Raw genomic sequence first — 19,964 nt, forward strand, 5'->3', positions numbered from 1 at the left:
CACCCCCTTTTTGAAAGCCCGGGAGGCGCTCCAATGGATCGGGTGCCTGAAGGTCAGCTGACGGGGAGGCGAAGCCGCGGGGAGGAAACGAAAGCGAAGAAATGGAAACAGAAAGTTTCCGCAGGCAGGAGAAAAAAACTGCCGCAGTCGTGGATCCCGCCCGTTGAAGAGCGGCCTGTGGCGTACATCGAAACCGGGAAGCAGCGGCCTGCAAAGAGAGAGCTGGGGGGGGGGGGGGCGGGTACGGTTGCCAGCTCCAAGTTGGGAAATTCCTGGAGATCTGGGAGGTGAAACCGGGATAAAATTGCATATGATGGTAACAACAACGTTTGATTTATATGCCGCCCTTCAGGACAACTTAATGCCCACTCAGAGCGGTTTACAAAGAGGGTCATTATTATCCCCACAACAAAACTCCCTGTGAGGTGGGTGGGGCTGAGAAAGCACTGGAGAACTGTGACTAGCCCAAGGTCACCCACCTGGCTTCAAGTGGAAAATCAAACCTGGTTCTCCAGATTAGAGTCCTGTGCTCTTAACCACTACACCAAACTGGTATTTGGGGAGGGAAAGGACCTTGGCATGCCATAATTCCATAGAGTCCACCCCCCCAGAGTAGCCATTTTCTCCAGATGAATTGATCTCTTTAGCCTGGAGACCAGCTGTAATCCCAGGAGATCTCCAGCCACTACCTGGAGGCTGGCAACCCTAGGTGGTGGAGTGGCAGAGGTGTTGGGCTAGAGCCTGGGGTGCCTGCAAGGTGATGTTGGGCCATCAGACTCTCAGCCTAACCGATCCTTACAAAGTTGTTGTTAAATAGGAAAGAGTCAAGTAGCACCTTTAACCTTTATTGCAGCGTAAGCTTTCCAAAAGCTATGGTTCTCAAAAGTTTGGGCTACAATAAAGTTGGTTAGTCTTAAAGGTGCTACTGGACTCTTTGCTATTTTGCAAGTACAGACTACCGCAGCTAACTTCTCTGGAAGGCTGTTGTGTGGATTAAGTGGAGGAGGTGGGAACTGTGTGAAAGCCCTTTGAGTCCCTGCTGAAGGAGAAAAGTAGTTTCCTCCATTTTCTACACCAGTTTGGTGTGGTTAAGAGCGGCAGGGTTGTAATCTGGAGAGCCAGGTTTGATTCACCACTCCTCTCCTTGAAGTGGGTGAGTCACAGCTCTTTCAGAGCTCTCAGCCCCACCCACCTTACAGGGCGCTTAAGGATAATAATAACACACTTTGTAAACCACTCTGAGTGTGTGTTAAGTTGTCCTGAAGGGTGGTATATAAATGGAAATATTTCTTTTAAAACCCTGTTTCTTCTCCGCGCTTTTCTCCACTCTTGGCCAGCCCATCTATTTTCTATCTACTCTATTTTCACTCCTCTGGATCTATTTTCATGGTAACTCACTAAAAATTAACTAGCAGGTCGCTGAAACAAATTTTACAACTATTGAAAGTAAGATCGCCCATTGGGCATTCCAGTCTTTACCATGTAAATTCATTTCAGAATCCATTTGGAACGGATCCCTTCTGCAGGAGATGTTAAATGCTTCTATTCTATGAACACAGCCTTGCCAGTAAGGGGGAAACATAGCACAAAGATAAGGCAAAAGGTGGCATTCTAAAGCCACCCGACCGGCTCCCTCTGGTACCCAGTGTAAAGCACATGTGGATTGTGTGAGGTGAGGGGTGGCTAATAGTCCCGTCCTGCAGATTTGGACAAGAATAACACTGCAGGAGATTGCAAGTTAGCTTTATCCTGCAATCCCTACATCCAAATTTGGTCCGTCGTCTGTCTTAGTGGAAGATCTGCCATATTATCTATTTGTTTCATTGGTACCCCCGCCAATGGGGACGTAAAGCAACTTACAATGTCCTCCCCCCCCCCCCCCGCTTTTATCCTCACAAAAAGATGGGTTAAGCCCAGAGTTTGTGACTGGTCAAAGATCACCCAGAGAGCTTCAGACCTGAGTCTCCCAGATCCTAGTCCAGCACTAGTCTAACCGCGACACCACCCTGGATCACAAATACCAGCCGTGTGTTAAATCAGGCCGTAGTACTGTGGGAAAGCACTACACCACCTCAGACGGCTTTCTGTATCTTCCCTGCCTATTACTTAGTTCAGCAAAATTCTTCTCTTATGTAACCGGCTGAATGTTCGGACTTCATGGGAACCTCCATGACCCTTTGTGGATAGAAATCCCCCAGGTATCACTTCAAGCAGAAACTGAATCTTAAGTCCACTTTCATTTCCCGAAGCTGAGTACAATTATAGGTCTTAGCTGCATAATCCTTTCAGGAATTTTTTTAAAAATACAGACAGTCTTGTGTGCTTGTAAAAGATTGGCTGCCGGAGTTTCCCTTCCTCTAGTTTATCCTGTTTAAGGCTCTTCCCGCCCCCACCACACACACACAGGTTACCTCATATCAAGGGTTTACTTTCATAATGGGTCCAGTTGTGCTTATTATCAAACACTTCCAATGTACATTATCAAATACCTACAGTCTCTCTAAGTAGTTATGGAAGTTGATTTTATTTATTTATTCCATTATGTCGTCTACTGGCAATACACAATGACAAGATGGTTTAAAAAGCACCTCCAAAGTTTGTCCCAAAAGGCAAACTTGGGACAGTGATTTATTAGGTACCAGAAAACTGGGACTCTCACAAGACAGAACCTTTATTGGCATAACCGTAACAGTGTTGAAAACAGGCAGAGCCTGTTAATTGTTAGAAGCAGTGTTGGTCCCTTTGGCACTGAGAGCGTCTTTGATGTTGAATAGAGTATGTTAGCTGGCCAGAAGAGGGAGAGATGAAGAGGTGCCTTACCCCAGTAGACTTTATACCAAACCATTCTATTAGCTGGTGTAATGAGGCAGCTGGGTCCCCAGTTTGAATCTCAGTTCCGTTGTATGGGAGTAATAATGGTTTACCTTAAAAGGCTGTTGTAAGTGGGACAATGTGTATGTTTGCTATGCAAATGCTATCTTCCCTGTGTTTTTTTTTAAAAGGAAACTGTTAATTGTTAAACATTCTAAACACACTTCTCCTCTTGTATACACGGGAAAGGAAGTTTGCCACCATTTCAGTGACTTCAACCTTGGTTGAGGCTAAAAAAACTCACTCTTACTCTCAACAACTGGGACTCTCTCTGATAACTAGAGACTGCTAAGCTAGAGACAGTTGTTTGGGAAGATACTATTCCCAGGGTCTTCCAAAGAACCCTTGCATGCTGCAGAGATTTCTTGGTTATGTCCTAGAGGCTTACATGCCCAGTTAATGCAGAACTCTGTCCACTGGCTATGAATGTTTGGGCCTCATCCCGCAGAAATTATAGCATGTGAACCAATAAAGCTGCCTTAGACCAGCAGACCACTGGCCCTGCTATCTCAGTATTTTTAGCACTTCAAGTCCTCATGGATGTCTTAACCTAAAACCCTTTCAACTTACAGCAAGCATGTTGCAGTGGTGAGAGTGTCATAATAGGACCTGGGAGGCCCAGATTCAAATCCAAACTCTGCCATGGAGACTTGCTAGGTGATGGGACCAATCACTCACTCTGTCTCACTCATAGCCTAACCTACCTCATAAGGTTGTTGTGACAACAGAACAGCAGGGCTTTTTTTCAGTAGGAACGCGGTGGAATGGAGTTCCGGCACCTCTTGAAAATGGTCACATGGCCGGTGGCCCTGCCTCCTGATCTCCAAACAGAGGGGAGTTTAGATTGCTCTCCGTGCAGCGGCGCAGAGGGCAATCTAAACTCCCCTGTCTGGAGATCAGGGGGCGCGGCCACCGGCCATGTGACCATTTTCACTTTAAACTTTAAAAACTCCCCCCTTGTTCCAGCTGACCAAAAGTGTAATCATTGTACAGTCCTGAGTTCCACCACTGAGTTCCACCCCCCCCTTTCCCCCCCCCAAAAAAACGCCCTGGAGAACAGTATTGTAAAGCCATTTTTCTCCATTGAGAAGAATACCTGGGTATAAATATGTGACAGACTGAGGGCCAAGCTACACATGACGAATGACACTTGAACGGCAAGTGTATTTCTCCCTGTTCACTTGCCCTCCACTCAATCCACTTGCCGTTCAAGTGTCATTCGTCATGTGTAGCTTGGCCCTGAGAGTATCACGATAATAGAACACAAAAAGAGAATCACAAGCACCCTGATATCTTAACTAAGAAGAAAAGTCTGCAACCTAATAAACTAAGAATAAAGATGAAAGTTTGTGGAGTTATCAATGCAATTAACACACAAATCAATTACAAAGTAAGGCCACAGAGGCTGTCACCAATCAATTCAAACCGTACAGAACAGAGCGGTTTGCAATATACTTGGGAGATTATTGGTGTTATGTTGTACCTTATGTTTTTTGTAACTGCAGGAAGAAGTTTATCAGAAACGGGACATGGAATGCTAGCACACCCGTAGCAGTTGCAAAGCAGTATAATCTGGATTAATATTCCCTTTGGATCCTCCAGACATTAATTTAATGTTCGCATAATTATGAACTTGTGTGATATTTATAGATCTAGAGGAGTTAGCCATGTTAGTCTGTAGTGGCAAAATAGAAAAGAGTCCAGTAGCACCTTTAAGACTAACCAACTTTACTTTGCATCTGACGAAGAGACCTGTGATTCTCGAAAGCCTATGCTACAGTAATGTCAGTTAGTCTTAAAGGTGCTACTGGACTCTTTTCTATTGCGGTATTTATGATTCTATAATTTCAATTATTGCAATTTCATATGAGGCACTGTCACTTTAATGAACAAGCACTGGTCACTTCCATTATTCTAATATAGTTGAACGTGTATGTATTCTTACACTCAGCACTTTATTGGAATCATATGGACTACTTTGAATAAGATTTATAACTTGTAGCCTATGTTTGCTGTTCTGCATGGTTTGAATTGATTGGTGACAGCCTGTGTGGCATTACTTTGTAATTGATTTGTGTGTCAATTGCATTGATTACTCCATAAACTTTCATCTTTATTCTTATTTTATTAGGTTACAGACTTTTCTTCTTAGTTAGGCTATCACAGTGCTTATGCTTTTCTTCTTGTGGTATAAATATCTAACAATAACGATAATTAAGGGCAACATCAGACATTGAACAGGCATGCACTCTCCCTCAAAGAAACATCGCCTTTAGCATTCCTTAGAACACACATTCCTCTTTAGCAGCACATTGCAGGGTTAGTAATGCACAAGAACTATGTTGATTGCTCAGCTGGAATTTTAAGAGTTACGAAAAACATTCATTTACATATTTACTATATTTATAGTCCGCCTTTCTTACACAGTGTAAGTCGATGCCATCAATAGGATGAGATACCTAATAAGCAATATAATAGGAGTAGGATTTACAGAAATCTGAAATAGAAACTTCAGGTTTTTTCTTACAGCATCTAGTTTTGAGAGATACAGAGTAAGATCCAACAATATTATGCAGAACCAGGACGACTTTCTTTAAGCAGGCCTCTGCAGATCACAAACCGCTTCTGAAACTTCCCTGGATTTCAATACCAGCTTAGAGCACAATGCACTTGATAGGCCACTGCTTGAGAAGACCAAATCTTCCTTCAGTTAAAAAAAACAAGTAAAAATTATTCTTAGAATCCGTTCTATATTTTGAAATTCTGAAGATCAGTGATTCATCTAGGTTTTTAAAAAAATCTCACTCTTTCCCCAAAGAGGAAGGTCTAAGATCTCCCAGATCTAAGTTTGACATTCTAGCACGTACACAACACTTGATGTTGTACCTGTTGTCGCCTCCCAACATTTTAATATATTTCCACAAGTTTGTGATTGGCACCCACTGCCTGCCCTCATCATTCCCAAAGTACTCTCGGACTAAGCAAGGCTGGGGATCCTGAAATTGTAGTATCAATTAGCACTGATGCAATGCTTAAAGTGGTTTATGCTTGTTAGAGGACCCTGGAAGGCAGGCCAGCATGCCCCCCCCCCTTACTGCAGATGGGTCTTGTGATCTGAAGCCCTAGCAAGCTCAAAACAGGCGTGAGATTTATACTGAAGGCTCTTCTATCTAAAACATAAGCAGGAAGTTTTCCTTATGTACGGTGTCTGAAGCATGGGTGCTTTTTGAATTTTCCTTTCAGCAGGGAAATCGTCATGCCTCTGCTTGAAAATTGGAAACTGAAACTTACTGTAGTTGTCAGCTATCCAAGAGGGGTGGAATTATATATCCTGATGCAACACTATAATAATAGCATCCTCTTGAGAAACAGCAACATGCCCTGAGGAAAACTCAACGCTGACTGGATAGAGCCCCCCCCTTTTTCCCCCTCTCTCTCTCACACACACAGAGAATGCTTCTGCATAGATAGTAACAACAATAATGCATCAACATAGTCCAAAGGAAGCCTGTCTATAGCTATCTCACAGTCAAAAAGAGTGTGCCCAATTTGGGGGGGCGGGGCGGGGCATGCACGCACAGAAATTTAAAATTCAAGATCAAGTTGTTTTGTTCTTTTATCCCAGATTCTTTTATACTTTGTGTCCAGAGATGATTGCATGTGGGTGAATTTTACTTTGGTTTCAGTTAGGAAACACAGTCCCATCACTAACCTTTGTGTGTGTGTGTGTGTGCCTCCCAAGCAAGTGGGAAGGAATTATACTCCTCTCACCAAAGGTCTGTCCCTTTCAGATTTCAAGTAAATAAGAGCATATCGCCATTTTAAATGTCATTAAAATTCTGCCTTGCAGAAGAGACATACAGAGGTGTGGCAGTCTTTTTAAAATTTCCTTAGACGATGAAAGCTGATTGTTTAACCTTTTCAGGTGTTGTCTATAGCACCATAGTCACAGCTGGGGTGTTCCTGCTTCTTCAGGGCCATCTGCATCCTGTGAGACTGGGCTTTCCTCACCTCAACTGATAAGAATTGGATCCTCTGAGGCAGTTATTCTTAAAGTTCTGAAACCTTATAAATATGACAAGCTAAACTAATGGTGAGCTTTTTCTTTGGAGGCTCCTTGCCTGTGACCTTTCGTATGTTTGGATAAGATACTTTTCGGACTCATGTAATTAACTCTCCTTTAATGATCTATATAGTTACAATGGATGGTATGGTTTTTCTCTGATTTGAGTTGATACCAAGAATACTAAATTATTTTGTAATAATAAAGGCATAAAATAGAAGCAGAGACTCCCTAATTGTATTACTTGTGTGCAATACCCAGAAACGAACCTAAGACGTTATCTGTGGTGTGCCTCTTGCCAGGTGGTAAATGGTTTGATAAAAGAAAGCTAACTAAACACTCAAGAGCTTCTTAAGAGCATGCCTATATCTGAATCAGGCCTGACCAGAGTCATCTAGAACAAGGCATTGCCCGTTCAAGAACACCTAACTCATCTCTGAATTCTTTACTGTAATTTCGTAGTACAACGCACTCTTATCCACATTTTATCATTCCAGAATAACAATACAGCACTTTTATAGGGTGTACCCTACAAATCCATTAGCAGAGGTACTTTCCTCCAAGGGTATGTGTTTCTGCTTAGCAGAACAGAGCCATAGGGGTTGACCCTCAAAGTTGTCTTCAAGTTGTGACTCAGCACTGAAAGTTAAGCAAGTTTTCTACTTTACATTTGGGGAAGTTTCTTCCTATCATGGCCTCAGTCCAGCTAAACTCAAGCCAGGACTGCTTCACTAAAAACAATTAAATGCTTATCAGTCTTGACTGTCTTGTTTCATTGTTGCAATGTACTTATCCAGAAGAGTTACTTACTGCCTTCCTTATTGTAAATAATATTCAATAGGAGTGATACTGATAGCTGGATCAAGGTCTATGCAAGACCACTCTGCAGGACTGGTCCCATGTAGCCCTGCAGCTGTTTCCCACAGTGGTCAACCACATGCTTCCTCCAGAAGTCCCAAAGAGACCAGAGCAGCCTCTCTTGTTGGTGCTCCCAAGCACTTGCCACACTATCAACATGGATGGTACATTAAACCACCATTGCCATTGATGGATCAGGCCTCCAAAAAACTGTCCAAGGCCTTTTAAAGCTGCCTAAGCTAGCCTTGTTATATTCTGCAGCAGTGAGTTCCACACATTAATTATACACTGTCTGGCTTGAATCTGTTGCCCATGGACTTCACTGGGTGCCTGTGAGTTGCACTATTATGAATTAGAAAAAGGTCCCTGTACTCCTGAATTTTTTTCTAAACTGAAGGCCCCCAAACTAAGTATTTTCTCATAAGGCAGGTGTTCCAACACACTGATCAAGTTGGTCACCCCTTTCTGTACCTTTTCTAGCTGTTACACATTTTAAGAGGGTGCACCAATGTCCATAGAAGAAACATTTTATGAAGTAATTCAGACAAAACCCACCTTAGAAGAATTGTTTGAACAAAACAGGAATCGAACCTGACCAAAACCAAAATCTGTTAGTTCAAGACTACTCCTTTATTTCTCTCTCCTATCTGTAATAATTTTTTAAAAATGTTTTGTGTATGTACAGTATTTTTATTTCCCAACAGGGAAAAAAACCAACCTGTCTGGACAAATAACCGATTCTCAGTGTAGCTGTGCATCCTTTGTCTCCTGCATGAAGCAAATCAAATAGTGGGAGCCACATACGCTCACACATAAAGGCTAGCATACAGCACAAGATAAAACCTGCTATTCAGGGAGAACTGAAGACTCAAGCAATGCAAATCAAGTAAGCTGGGATAATATGAACACAGTACTTAGGCTCAGATATCACATCAAGCAATGGTTTATTTTAACTCGCGGTTAGCTTGTGACAGGCAATCACTCAAACCATGGCTTGCCTTAGAAGCGCTGGCTTCATTGCCTTCTTTCTCTAGCTCTGGAAAGTGAACTTATCACATGAAACTTCCATGTTAGCCAAGAAACCTGCTTTCATACATTGTGTAAAAACCAGAGTAAAGACTGCTGTTAATAAACCAACATGAGATCCTGGTCTGATGTCCCTAACCAACCATAGTTAGTAAACAACCCAGTATTCAGACAATCGTACTAAACATAATCAAATTAAATCATGGTTTTGTGCAGTGTCTGAATTGATCCATACTCTAACCATCGGCTCAAGCTTTAGTCTTGAAAGCATCATAGCGCTGCTAATGCATCTGGATTTCACTCAACAATAAACTACCAAATAGGTAATGGTTACCAACCCGGATTCATTCTGCACTGAAGGCACTTGATTGGGTCATAAAATGACATTAAATCCATAGCTCCAAGTATACGTAACAAGAAGCAAGCCCCACTGTATTCAATATAACCACGTCAACACGTATAAGGCTGGCTTGCAAAAAGTAAAGCATGATACAGCGGTTACAAAGATAAGCACACTCATAAGGGTACAAACTGCTAAAGGGCAGGTTAGGATTCATTCAGGGTAGAGATATTTTACAGGAGATACTCTGAATAGGAGGACTCCTTTGTGTATCACACTGATACAAATTCCAGTAGGGGATCTGTTTTAGTCTGCTGCTGCTGCTGCAAAAAAGAAATGTTGTGACTTCTTATAAATTCGCAGATTCAGCGTACAGATGCTGTAAGACTCCTTTTTTTCTTATGCTGATACAATGTGTTGTGTACAGGTAGTCCCATAATAGTGTTTGAAAGGCTAAATCAACTATCAAAGAATCGGTGCACTACATCTGCATAACCTCATGACATGCCGCCAATGAAATTGTTTGGGATCCCATATAAGTTCCAGCTATCATGTTCTATTACACGCTGCCCCTCCTAATTCTCAGCGCTGATAGTCTATAAATCCATTCACACATCTAGAAATTTCTACTATTTGTTAACCTCTCATTACTGAGGGTTAATTATAACATGAATTATCCACTGATTCAGCGTTTGTTGTTCTTAATCAGTACAATTTCTTTTTTCAATAGCAACCTGTGCAACGATGTTTCCTGTTGTACAGGAAAAGCAGTATTACTCTTATCTAAAGCACATTTCAGGAAAATCTTTATTGGAACAATTGTGAAATCTATGTTTTTAATGGGCAGTCTGAACCAAAATATTTACAGCAATCATGGATCCTTATAGGCCTAGAGCAAAATAAGCTATATAAATCAAAATTATGGCAAAATGAAACCTGAATTTTTCCCTTTACATGAATAAAAAATGCAACCATCAAAATTATTTTCTAACTGTACAGTTTTAAAAACAGTGACATGTCAGGGGACCTATATTACAGAGGAACAATACAGTATTTTTTGACACAGGAAATGTTTAACATAGTTTGAAAACTGGAGAGGGTGGCAGATACTAGCGACATTCATGGATTTAAGTGCAAAACCTCAAAGTTCAGAGATACTTCACACAGAAGTAATTTCATAAACTTTAGCAAAGAAACCACAATGGTTTTTTGCATTTAGGAAAAATCTAATTGTAAGATTCCCCGGCCCTTTGTTTAAAAACAACTGAGTAAAAAGTTACACTTTCTGGTTTGGTGAGTCCTGACGGTGTGAATTTTCCATCAGTTTCTTTGACAGTTTTAGTATTAAAGATGTTCTAACCGCTGACAACTGGTTGGATAACTCAGTTTCTACATTGCTATGTTGATTTTCTGTGTCCAATGACTGATCATCTGACACAGGAGAAATATGTCCATTGGGTGTACCCTGGAGCTGTGGAACTCCATCTAGAATTTCATCTTGCGCATCTCCTGCAGTGGTGGGAACATTATTGTCCCTACCCATACTTTCCATTTCATCATCTCTATCGTTACAGTCTCTGCTTTCAAAGAGGGAGGAAGGAGACTCTGCGTCTCTCTCATTTTGTGGCACTGAAGGGCTCCAGGAAAAGCTACTGTCACACTCAGTATTCCCCTGGGTTTCAAGCCCTTTATCACTGTCACTGTCAATTGTAATAATAACAGGAGAAGAAAATGCAGAGCAGCCCGTATGGCTTTTGTGTGATTTCTTCCCCCTTTTCCTTTTCTTCTTATGATGCCTAGCATCAGTGGCTTTCCCTTCATAAATGATTTCTACACTTGGGCTTCTTGACTTTTTCCTCCTTTTGGGGGGTTGACTTTCAGGCTCCTGTTGAATGTCCAAAAAACTCTCTTTTCTTTTGTAACTGCTCCTATATTTTGGCAAATGTTTCTGAAGAGCATTTCCTTCCTTGGTAGAAGAGGCTTCTTCACTGCCTCTGTGGGCACTCTCTAAGTGGCGCGTTTTATACTTCCTTTTTCCACTGGGCTTTTCGGATCGCATTCTCTCTGGTCCTATAGGAGGAGTCCTAGATCTGCTGTTAGATCGACTTCTTGTTCTGCGCCTTTCATAGTAGTAATATCTGCTTTCATTATGGCCTCTAGGATTTCGACTATCTGTCCGTTCAGAGAAAGCCTGCACTCTGTAGTCCGGGCTAGAAGATTGCCTTGAATAGTGAGCTCTGGCCTCAGTCCGCTTTCTGTATTCATAACCATCTCGGGCTATGTTGGTACTATAAAAAGTATATTCCCATTTGTACCTGCTTTGGTAATTGTCTCTTAGGTAATAATCACTGTCTTTGCTTTTTGATCGTCTCCTGCTATACTCATTGCTCCGGGATCTGGATCGGCTTAAATCCCGTGATACAATGCTGTCACTACTTAGAGAAAGAGTCTGGCTTTTTCGAGACAGACTCTCATCTCGTGATTTCTTCTTGTCTCTCTTGTGCTTGTGCCGGCTGTAATCCCGTCTCCTTCTCCGTTTTTCCATGCTGTGATGCTTTTTCTTACTTTTCAGGCCAAGGTGTTCTTTGTTGTGAGAATGTTGTGAATAAGATTCAGACCTCCTTCTTTTAGGTAATCTGTAATCATCATCATCGTCACTACCTCCACCTCGTTTTGCAACAGAGCTTCGTAGCCAATTCCTTGCAGTAGACTCCCTTGTTTTACCTTTCTCCGTTTCTCTCCTTTTGGATTTTATCTTACTCGAGAGGGACATATTGCCCTTATAACTGGATCTCCCATCCCTGGATCCAAGAGAGGAGGGTGTTGCATACCCACTGACATCAGTATCACTGAAACTTTGATACTGGATAGGCAGCACTTTGCTCACATCTTCACTTTTACTATCATCAACTGATCCCTCAGAGTCTGAAGATAACTCAACAAGTTCAGGTGTTCTTTCTGCTAGCGGCTTCACATAGCCAACAATAACACAGTTATCAGAGGAGGCTTCACTGTCATCATTTGTCTCCACACTAGCAGGTAACTCCATTTGTGACTCAGTTGCGTTGCCTGGGGGCTCATCATCGGAGCTTTCTGAAGTGTCCAAGGAGGCTGACACAGCAGGACAAACTTGCTCTGTTGCACTGGAATACGAGGGGCCTGGTGTTTCATCATCCCAAGGTGCCTGACCGATTCCAGTTGTAAAGGCATTACGTTCCGGTTCCTGGGATTCTGCTTCATCTGGAGAGATTGTAATTATGGAGGAATCAGAGCGGCTTCCTTCTTCATAAGATGGAGCAGGACAATCATAGTTGGCATGCTGATCATAGGCATCTATGTTAAAAGGGCATCTAGCGAAGCTAATGAACTCATGTAAAAAGTGTTCTGTGCGATGCAGTAAGAAAGGTTTTAAGTCATCAGCAAATGCCTGGCTCTCCAAATCATACCTAGTCACATTGCTCATGATGATATGTTGGACAATGTTGACTAGGGAACCATGAGCACCAAACAGGACTGTCAACTCACGCTTTAACCATGGAACTAGCCTGTGAAGGCAGGCAGGATTCCTGCGAAAAAATTCAGCAGATATGTCTCTGTAACGACCTCCATCTTCAATGCTTCTAACACGTATACCAGAGCGATACAATGCCCTTCGAAAGTTAATAATCTCCTGCTCTTGAATCTGTCGCATAGATCTACCCTCTGAGTTAGCCTGTCGCAGTGATGAAAGACGTCTAATCATCTGGTACATTTCCACATTTCTGTGCCTTGGTGGTTGACTTGACAAGCTTTCAAACAATATCCCGTTGTCTGGAGGAGATGTTGTCCTTCGTGATGCGGCATTTCTTCGAGGAAAAACTGATGTACGTCGTTCCCTTGTTAATGTAGTCCGGTAACGGAATCGCCTCCCATCTGGATTACCAAAAGATCCATTCTCTGAAGGTCGTACGATATACTCCTTGAAGTCATCATCAGACCGCATACTATGGATGATAGAGTGAAAAGGCTGTTTGCAGAGCGGACATTCTGCTTTGTTTTTGGACCACTCCTGCACACATCGGAAGCAGAATCTATGGTAACAACGATTCAAATAGGCCACATTTTCAAATTTGTCCAAGCATATTGGACATTTAGAGTCTGGTGATTCATCCGTTGACATTGCCTGATGCAGCTTATTTGTACTGGATTTTGGCGAAAAGCCATCTGATCCAAAGTCATCTGTTGCTGGTGCCATATTCTGCAAAAGGAAAAAGAAGTGATCGTCAATGTACACCTGATTTGAACTGCTGCTGATCAAAACTAGTACTATTTTAGCTTTAGAGTCAATTTGGTGTAGTCAGTTTGGTGCAGTGGTTAAGCAGCAGGACTCTAATCTGGAGAGCCAGGTTTGATTCCCCACTCCTCTGCTTGAAGACAGCTGGGTGACCTCGGGCCAGTCACAGCTTCTCGGAGCTATTTCAGCCCCACCCACCTCTCAGGGTGATTGTCATGAGGATCATAACACACTTTTAAACTACTCTGCATGTGGCATTAGGTTGTCTTAAACAGCGGTATGGAAATTGAACATCATTATTAATGTTACTATTATTTTCCTTAGAACTGGAAACAGAATTTCATAAGTATCAACCAACTGAGCAGAGCTGGTATGTTTACTTCTTAGTAGCCTAAGTCACAAACTCCATCCTGCAGCATCCAACCCCATTCAGGAAAATATGCATATCTGAATTGTTAAGGCTGCAATTCTTAGTGTATTTACTCAGCACATGAACAAAAATTTTGACCAAACATCCTTTGGACTGAGATGCAAGCGATGTATCTTATACATGCCTATTTAGAAGTAAGATCTCTTGAACTCAGTGGAATTACTTCTGAGCAACTGGGATTGCTTTGAATTTCAGCAGCAGTCTATGAGTGTACTTTGGTATCCAGTGAATATGCATTATACACTAGGGAATTTTCAGGCACACTTCGTCTGAACTGCAAATGTCAGGAGTCATTGAATGGTGCCATATGTATTTCCTCCTCAAGCAGAACTTGCAAGATTAAAAACTTCCCATCAATGCTGGGAAATCACAATAATCTAGCAAAATCATTACAGCTAAATGCTCTGTAGACATAGACACCTATTGGAAGTGCTTCAGACGATGTAAATGATGAAAGATTCACCACACCAATGCCCTTAACACAATATGAACTTTTCATGTACTGGACATGTGATCCCCTGAAGTAGCAGTTTAAGAATTTAAAGAGTATAATAATTATGATATAAGTAGTTAATCATTATACTCTGAAACTCAGATCATTTCTTGCTGAGGCTCATGATCTCCTTGACAACTGATGTGTAAGGGAGACTTTAGATCTCTGACCTGCTTCTAGATCAGCTTTATAGGAAAGGAGTGTGTTTAATGGTTAAATCAGATACATGTCTAAAAGACATTTCCAAACCAGTGGATGAGGATTTTACCATAAACTCTTTTGCATTATAGTGGGATAATTAATCATTAGTTTCAAGAAAATTTTTATCTTGAACTGGTTAGAAAAATTCCAAGACGTAATCTGAAAGCCCTTCCACCCAAACCTCAGAAATATACTTCACGTCGGCAGTAAAAGAGTGATAATCCATACACAATTTGATACTGTTAGATCAAACATTCTAGAATGGAACATTTGAAACAAGAGCCGGCGAAACCCTGGGGAAGCCCAGAAAGAAAAAAATTATGATTTGCAAGGATATTTTGAATAACTCAGCTGAGAAGATACTGAAATAAGCAAGTCATAATCTGTCACCTCACACAAGTCATAATCTGTCACTTTCAAGCCTTACCTTACAGGACTGTTATTACAGGATAACAACATACTCTATGTGATCGTCTAAAGCACTATGTAAAACACTAAGTACCGTTCTCTCCAGTAGTAAACTTGGTGGTCCCATATTCAACAGATGGCATTAAAAAGGGGCCCCTCAAGGGGTTTCTGTACTTTCAAAAAACTGTCCAAGTATGGGAGAAGTTACTATTTTTTTAAAAAACCCAAGAGGGCTAGATGTATGCAAAGCTTTCCCATCGAACAAAAATTTTAGAAACAAAACCTCTAGTCAATCGCTGAGGAGGGAGAAATGCTAAAAACTCCTCCCCTAAAGGGGGGAAAACCCAGTTTGATCTCCTCTTTCGTCCGAGAAGCACAGGGAGACATGGTTCCTCCTCCTTTCTTAATCCTAACAGCTTTGAGCAGGCAAAGGTGAGAGAGGCTTTGATTCCAGTCTCTCCAGTCCCCTGGCCCGTTGTAGACCCCTGCCAGTATCCATTTCTGCCATTATGCCTAACAGAGATAATGGACCCTTGGTGTGATCCAGCGACTCTCAATCCTGCCTCTAAGCCGGCGCAGAGGGCCATTCTGTCTCCCACCCCTTGCCCAGCTAGCTCTTTTACGCTGGCTTTTTGAGAACAACACAGTCCCCCGCAGGGTCTGTCCGAGGCCCCGCTTGCCCACCTCGGAGCCTGGGGCAGAAGGGCCGGCGGCCTCTCACCGAGCGAATCCCCCCTGAAGGGGGCAGGGGAGCCCGACCGAGGCCTGGAGCAGCGGAGCCCGAGGGACTCGTCAGTCACACACATGCGCACACGGAGCGAGGAGCTCCGCCGGCTTTCCCCGCCAAAAGCTGGCCTCGAGGAGGCAGAACAACGGTCGCCACCGCGGCAAAGAGCCCGGATGACCCAACGTTCTAACGCCCGCTCCCCTCCCCGCCTCCCTCCGGCACAAACGGCAACCGCTCACCGGTTTGGATCGTTGGCGCCGGCGGCCGTTGGAGCCCACGGCTCGGCTGCGGAGCTCCCGCGGCTCACCCATTGGCGGCGACCGGCCGACCGAACAATAACGGCGGCGCCGACGGCGGCTGGGGCTGTTGCTGCCCTACCCCCGGCGGAGCCGGATACGCAACCCATAGGGAAGGGAGGCGTTCCGGGTTAGCAGGAGGGAAAAAGAGGGGAGGTGGACACGATCGAGTCGCTTCCGACCAAAGCCGGATCTCCTCCAGTGACGTCACTTTCCCCGCCTCTTAGGGTGTCAAAACGGACCCCCCCCCCCACACACACATACCCCAGTTTATAAAAAGTAGCTGAGAGGTTTGTAGCAGCCTAAAAACGAACAAAAGGTTATCCCGGGAGAAGCTTTCTTAAGCTACAAGCCACTTGTGGCCCCTCACTGGGCAGACTTTTATTCATGAAGTTATCAACGAAAAAGGGAAACTATAAATCCCGTATGTATGTATAATCTCATATAGAATAGAAAGCCTCGAAAAATGCCACAAAAGGTGATGGGCAGTACCAGGCTTTTATGGTGAACAGCATTTTGTTTCCTATGTTATAAATCATACATTCAAAACTGCTCCATTTCTGTTATTTTTGCCTTCATAACTTCTTTTTTTGTTAGAATAACAGCAAAATAAATATTGTATTGTCGAAGGCTTTCACGGCTGGAGAACGATGGTTGTTGTGGGTTTTCTGGGCTGTATTGCCCTGGTCTTGGCATTGTAGTTCCTGACGTTTCCCCAGCAGCTGTGGCTGGCATCTTCAGAGGTGTAGCACCAAAAGACACTGTGTCACACTGTGACACTGAGAGATCTCTGTCTTTTGGTGCGACACCTCTGAAGATGCCAGCCACAGCTGCTGGCGAAACGTCAGGAACTACAGTGGCAAGACCACGGCAATACAGCCCGGAAAACCCACAACAACCAAAATAAATATTACAAAAAAGCATCTATTGCAAGTGTGTACGTGTGTTGAGGTACAATTGAAAGTCGTAAGCCTGTCCTGTGACCGTGTGCGCCAGGTAAACTCCAGTGTGTTCCCTGTGAGTACCGTATAAGCGAACGTGTATACCTCTTAGAAGATACGGGTCTGTGTGTATCGGGCTTTATCCCCGCAGCCCAGTCTGACGGGCATTTGCTAGGAAGAACCCCGGTGCACTCACTGGGCTTGACACAGTAGGGTACACCAACAAGCACACCGTCACTCTTTTTATTGATCCAGAGGAGCCTTTTTATTAGAACCATCCAAAGTAACGCAGGACGGGGAACGGCGGCTTTGACTTCTCTTTGGGCCAACTCTGCCATCTTTTCGGGAGTCCCTCTCCTCGGGTAGAGTGGGACCGACTTCTGAGAGAATACGGATAGGCGCTGACTGTTTTAAACAAAGCATGCCACCGAAAGCCTGCTCTCAACGAGTCTAGTTGGGATTTGATGTTTTATTCCCAAAACAAAAATGGCCGATGCCTCTACAGACCCTTATAGTTACGCTTCCTGTGTGGCGGATGACGTCACTTCCCAAGATTCCTAGGGGCGGGCCGCTGCTTGTTACTAGGCTCCGCGGGAGGCAGAATGGCGCAAGCGAGCAGGCGAGTGCTCGAATGGATCTATTTTCTGGTACGGCGCGGGGGGCTTCCGTCTTTTCGCACTTTCCCCTTGCAAGGGGGGACAGAGAGCGTCGAAAGACGCCGGGACTGAATCATTGGCTGGCTGGCTCAAAGCGTGAGCTCACTAGCACCCAGCAACAAGTAGAATAGAGGTGATAGCTGTCATTTGTTAATTGGTCCCAGCATTTGCTGTTCAACAGGCATTCTGCCTTTCTGTCCTAAGAAACGGTGAAGTTTATATTATTTTGCTATTTTTGCTCATTTGACCCTAAACCGTAAGAGTAGCCTTGCTGGATCAGGCCAGTGGTCCATCTAGTCCAGCTGCAGTAGCAGTGAGGCAGGCGCCATAGGGAAGCCTAAAGCAGAGCCTCCGATGATGGCTGGCACCAGCTGACTATTCACTGGCATCAAGCAATTCTGCCTCTGAGCTCAGAAGTCTTATTTGGTTATCATGGCTAATAAGCGAACAAAAATGTGTTCTCCCAAAATCATCCCAACCACCCTTTCACATCCATCTGAGCCAGAATTGCTTCCCCAGAATTTTTGCACTCCAGGCCTGTTTGTATCACCATCCCATGCTCATTTACCTTTAACCAGTGCAGGTTCTGATCAATTTGGTAACCAGCGTGTAGTACGGCTTTGGGTAGTATTGTCAGCAGGTTGTTGTTGCCTTCATACTCTTACTCTGTGCGTCCCTGAAACATTTGGCTGACTACTGTAGAAAACAAGCTGCTGAACTAGAGGGGCTCTTAGATGATTCCTGTAGCATAACGGTTAAGTAGTTGGGTTGCAAATCAGCAGAGTGCTGATTTGAATCCCATTGTTGCCATAATCTTAGTAGGTGGCGTTGGTAAGCCACTCTTCTCAGCCACAGCTTCCCGGCTGTATTGTGGGGAAAACAACAAATCTGCCTTAAAGAGCAGTATAGAAGCAGAGTTATTAAGTAGTCCAAAACAGCAATGATTTTCATTAGCAGAGAGGGGCTCCGTGATAGTGCATATTCTTAGCATGAAGTTATCAAGTTTAATCCTTGGCATCTCCATTTCAAAGAGTCAGGGTCAGGGGTACAATGAAAGAGCTCTACACAAGGCCCTGGAGAGCCACTGCCAGCCAGAGTAGACCATACTGACCTTGATAGATCCATGGTTTGATTCAGTATAGTATAAAGTAGCCTTACCTGGATCAGAATGAAGAGGGGGGAAAGACAGCTGGTTCCTAAGCCTACTGTAGATCTTGCCCCGAGACAAAACTGTACACAGAAGCAATTTCAAACATTCCAGGTGCACGGTAGATTGAGACTTGCTTCCAAATAGTTAGGACTGGGCTGCCTGTCTTTATGATGTTTCATAGTGACTCTTGGGTAATGTACCTATTTTCAGCATCTTTGTAAAATTGTGTTTCTATGACTGCTTAGGACAGGGGTCTTCAACATAACGCCCATGGGCACAATTGTACTCATGGGCACTTTCCCTGGTGCCCCCTATGTGTTTTTAGAAAGTGGGTGGGGCCAGGTGAGGCTTTTGCAAAGCATGGCTTTTGATTGGCCATTGGGGTATTGATTGGCTGTGATTTTTTAAAAACATTTGTTTGCCAGAAACTGCTTCCACAGCACAAGGATGTTCACTGTGTAATTGAAGGTGAGCTGTAGCAGCCATTTCGTGGCTGGCTCCATCTCCTGCATCAGCCATTTTCCCGCTGTGCCCTCCACAGTGTCAGAATTCCAAATGTGCCTCGGGACACCTGGCTTAGGAGAAACCATATCACCAGGCATGAAATCACACTACTAAGTGTTTGTAAGATGGCTGTTAATACTGTTCTTCCTGTTACAGATTCTTCTCACCGCTGTATTGCTTTCATGGGGATATGTCATTTATGCAACACGACTGGCTGCCCAGTGGCAGCTGGAGGAGGACTACCCCATGCAGACCCATAATATTTGAGAAAGACTGAAGCAGGGAGAGACTGCAGAAGTTCAGACACTTTAAAAGTACTCTTACCGTCATGGATACTAACACACTGTAAAGAAAATCTATGTTCAACTGTTCAAGAAACTGCTGAAATTTCAGAAGTAGGAGAGAGATCTTGTATAAAGATGCGATATTCTCGCTCCTGTCAACTGAAATGGAACACTTTAAACTGTACACCAGCAGACTCCATGAAGATAGTTTTCAAGTCCTGTACACTCCACTGAGGATTATGCTGGTACAGGCCAGAGGAATCAGGCACAATGCAACCTCAAAGAATCACCAAGAACAACCTCCACCAAACTTTGTGCATCTGTGTTGGTGGTTTAAATGGCAAAACTGAACACTTTTGACTTGAACAGATCATCCACTGATTTCATGTATAAAAATGACATACCATTTTGTAATCTTACTATAAAAATTACTATTTGTAAGC

General features: G+C 43.5%; 1 protein-coding gene and 1 long non-coding RNA gene across 2 annotated transcripts; one reads left to right on the plus strand and one right to left on the minus strand.

The window, feature by feature from the left end:
- Positions 1-9,980: 9,980 nt before the first annotated feature.
- Positions 9,981-16,103, minus strand: TOPORS (TOP1 binding arginine/serine rich protein, E3 ubiquitin ligase). Its single transcript, XM_054987663.1, has 2 exons — positions 15,930-16,103; positions 9,981-13,395 (listed from the first exon to the last, which is right to left on the minus strand). The coding sequence occupies exons 1-2, from the start codon at positions 15,999-16,001 to the stop codon at positions 10,435-10,437; spliced, it is 3,033 nt and encodes a 1,010-aa protein (XP_054843638.1). The 5' UTR covers positions 16,002-16,103; the 3' UTR covers positions 9,981-10,434.
- Positions 16,104-17,495: 1,392 nt separating this feature from the next.
- Positions 17,496-19,964, plus strand: LOC129335017 (uncharacterized). The gene is made up of 2 exons (XR_008597556.1): positions 17,496-17,574; positions 19,394-19,964. It is a non-coding gene; the product is annotated as an uncharacterized LOC129335017 (long non-coding RNA).

The sequence above is a fragment of the Eublepharis macularius genome, chromosome 8, assembly GCF_028583425.1.
Source record: "Eublepharis macularius isolate TG4126 chromosome 8, MPM_Emac_v1.0, whole genome shotgun sequence".
In the NCBI taxonomy this organism is placed as follows: Eukaryota; Metazoa; Chordata; class Lepidosauria; order Squamata; family Eublepharidae; genus Eublepharis; species Eublepharis macularius.

Coding starts and splice junctions, on each gene's coding strand:
- TOPORS (XM_054987663.1), bottom strand. CDS start 16,001: ATGGGTGAGCCGCGGGAGCTCCGCAGCCGAGCCGTGGGCTCCAACGGC. Junction 13,396..15,929: donor GGCGCCAACGATCCAAACCG/GTGAGCGGTTGC, acceptor TTCCTTTTGCAG/AATATGGCACCAGCAACAGA.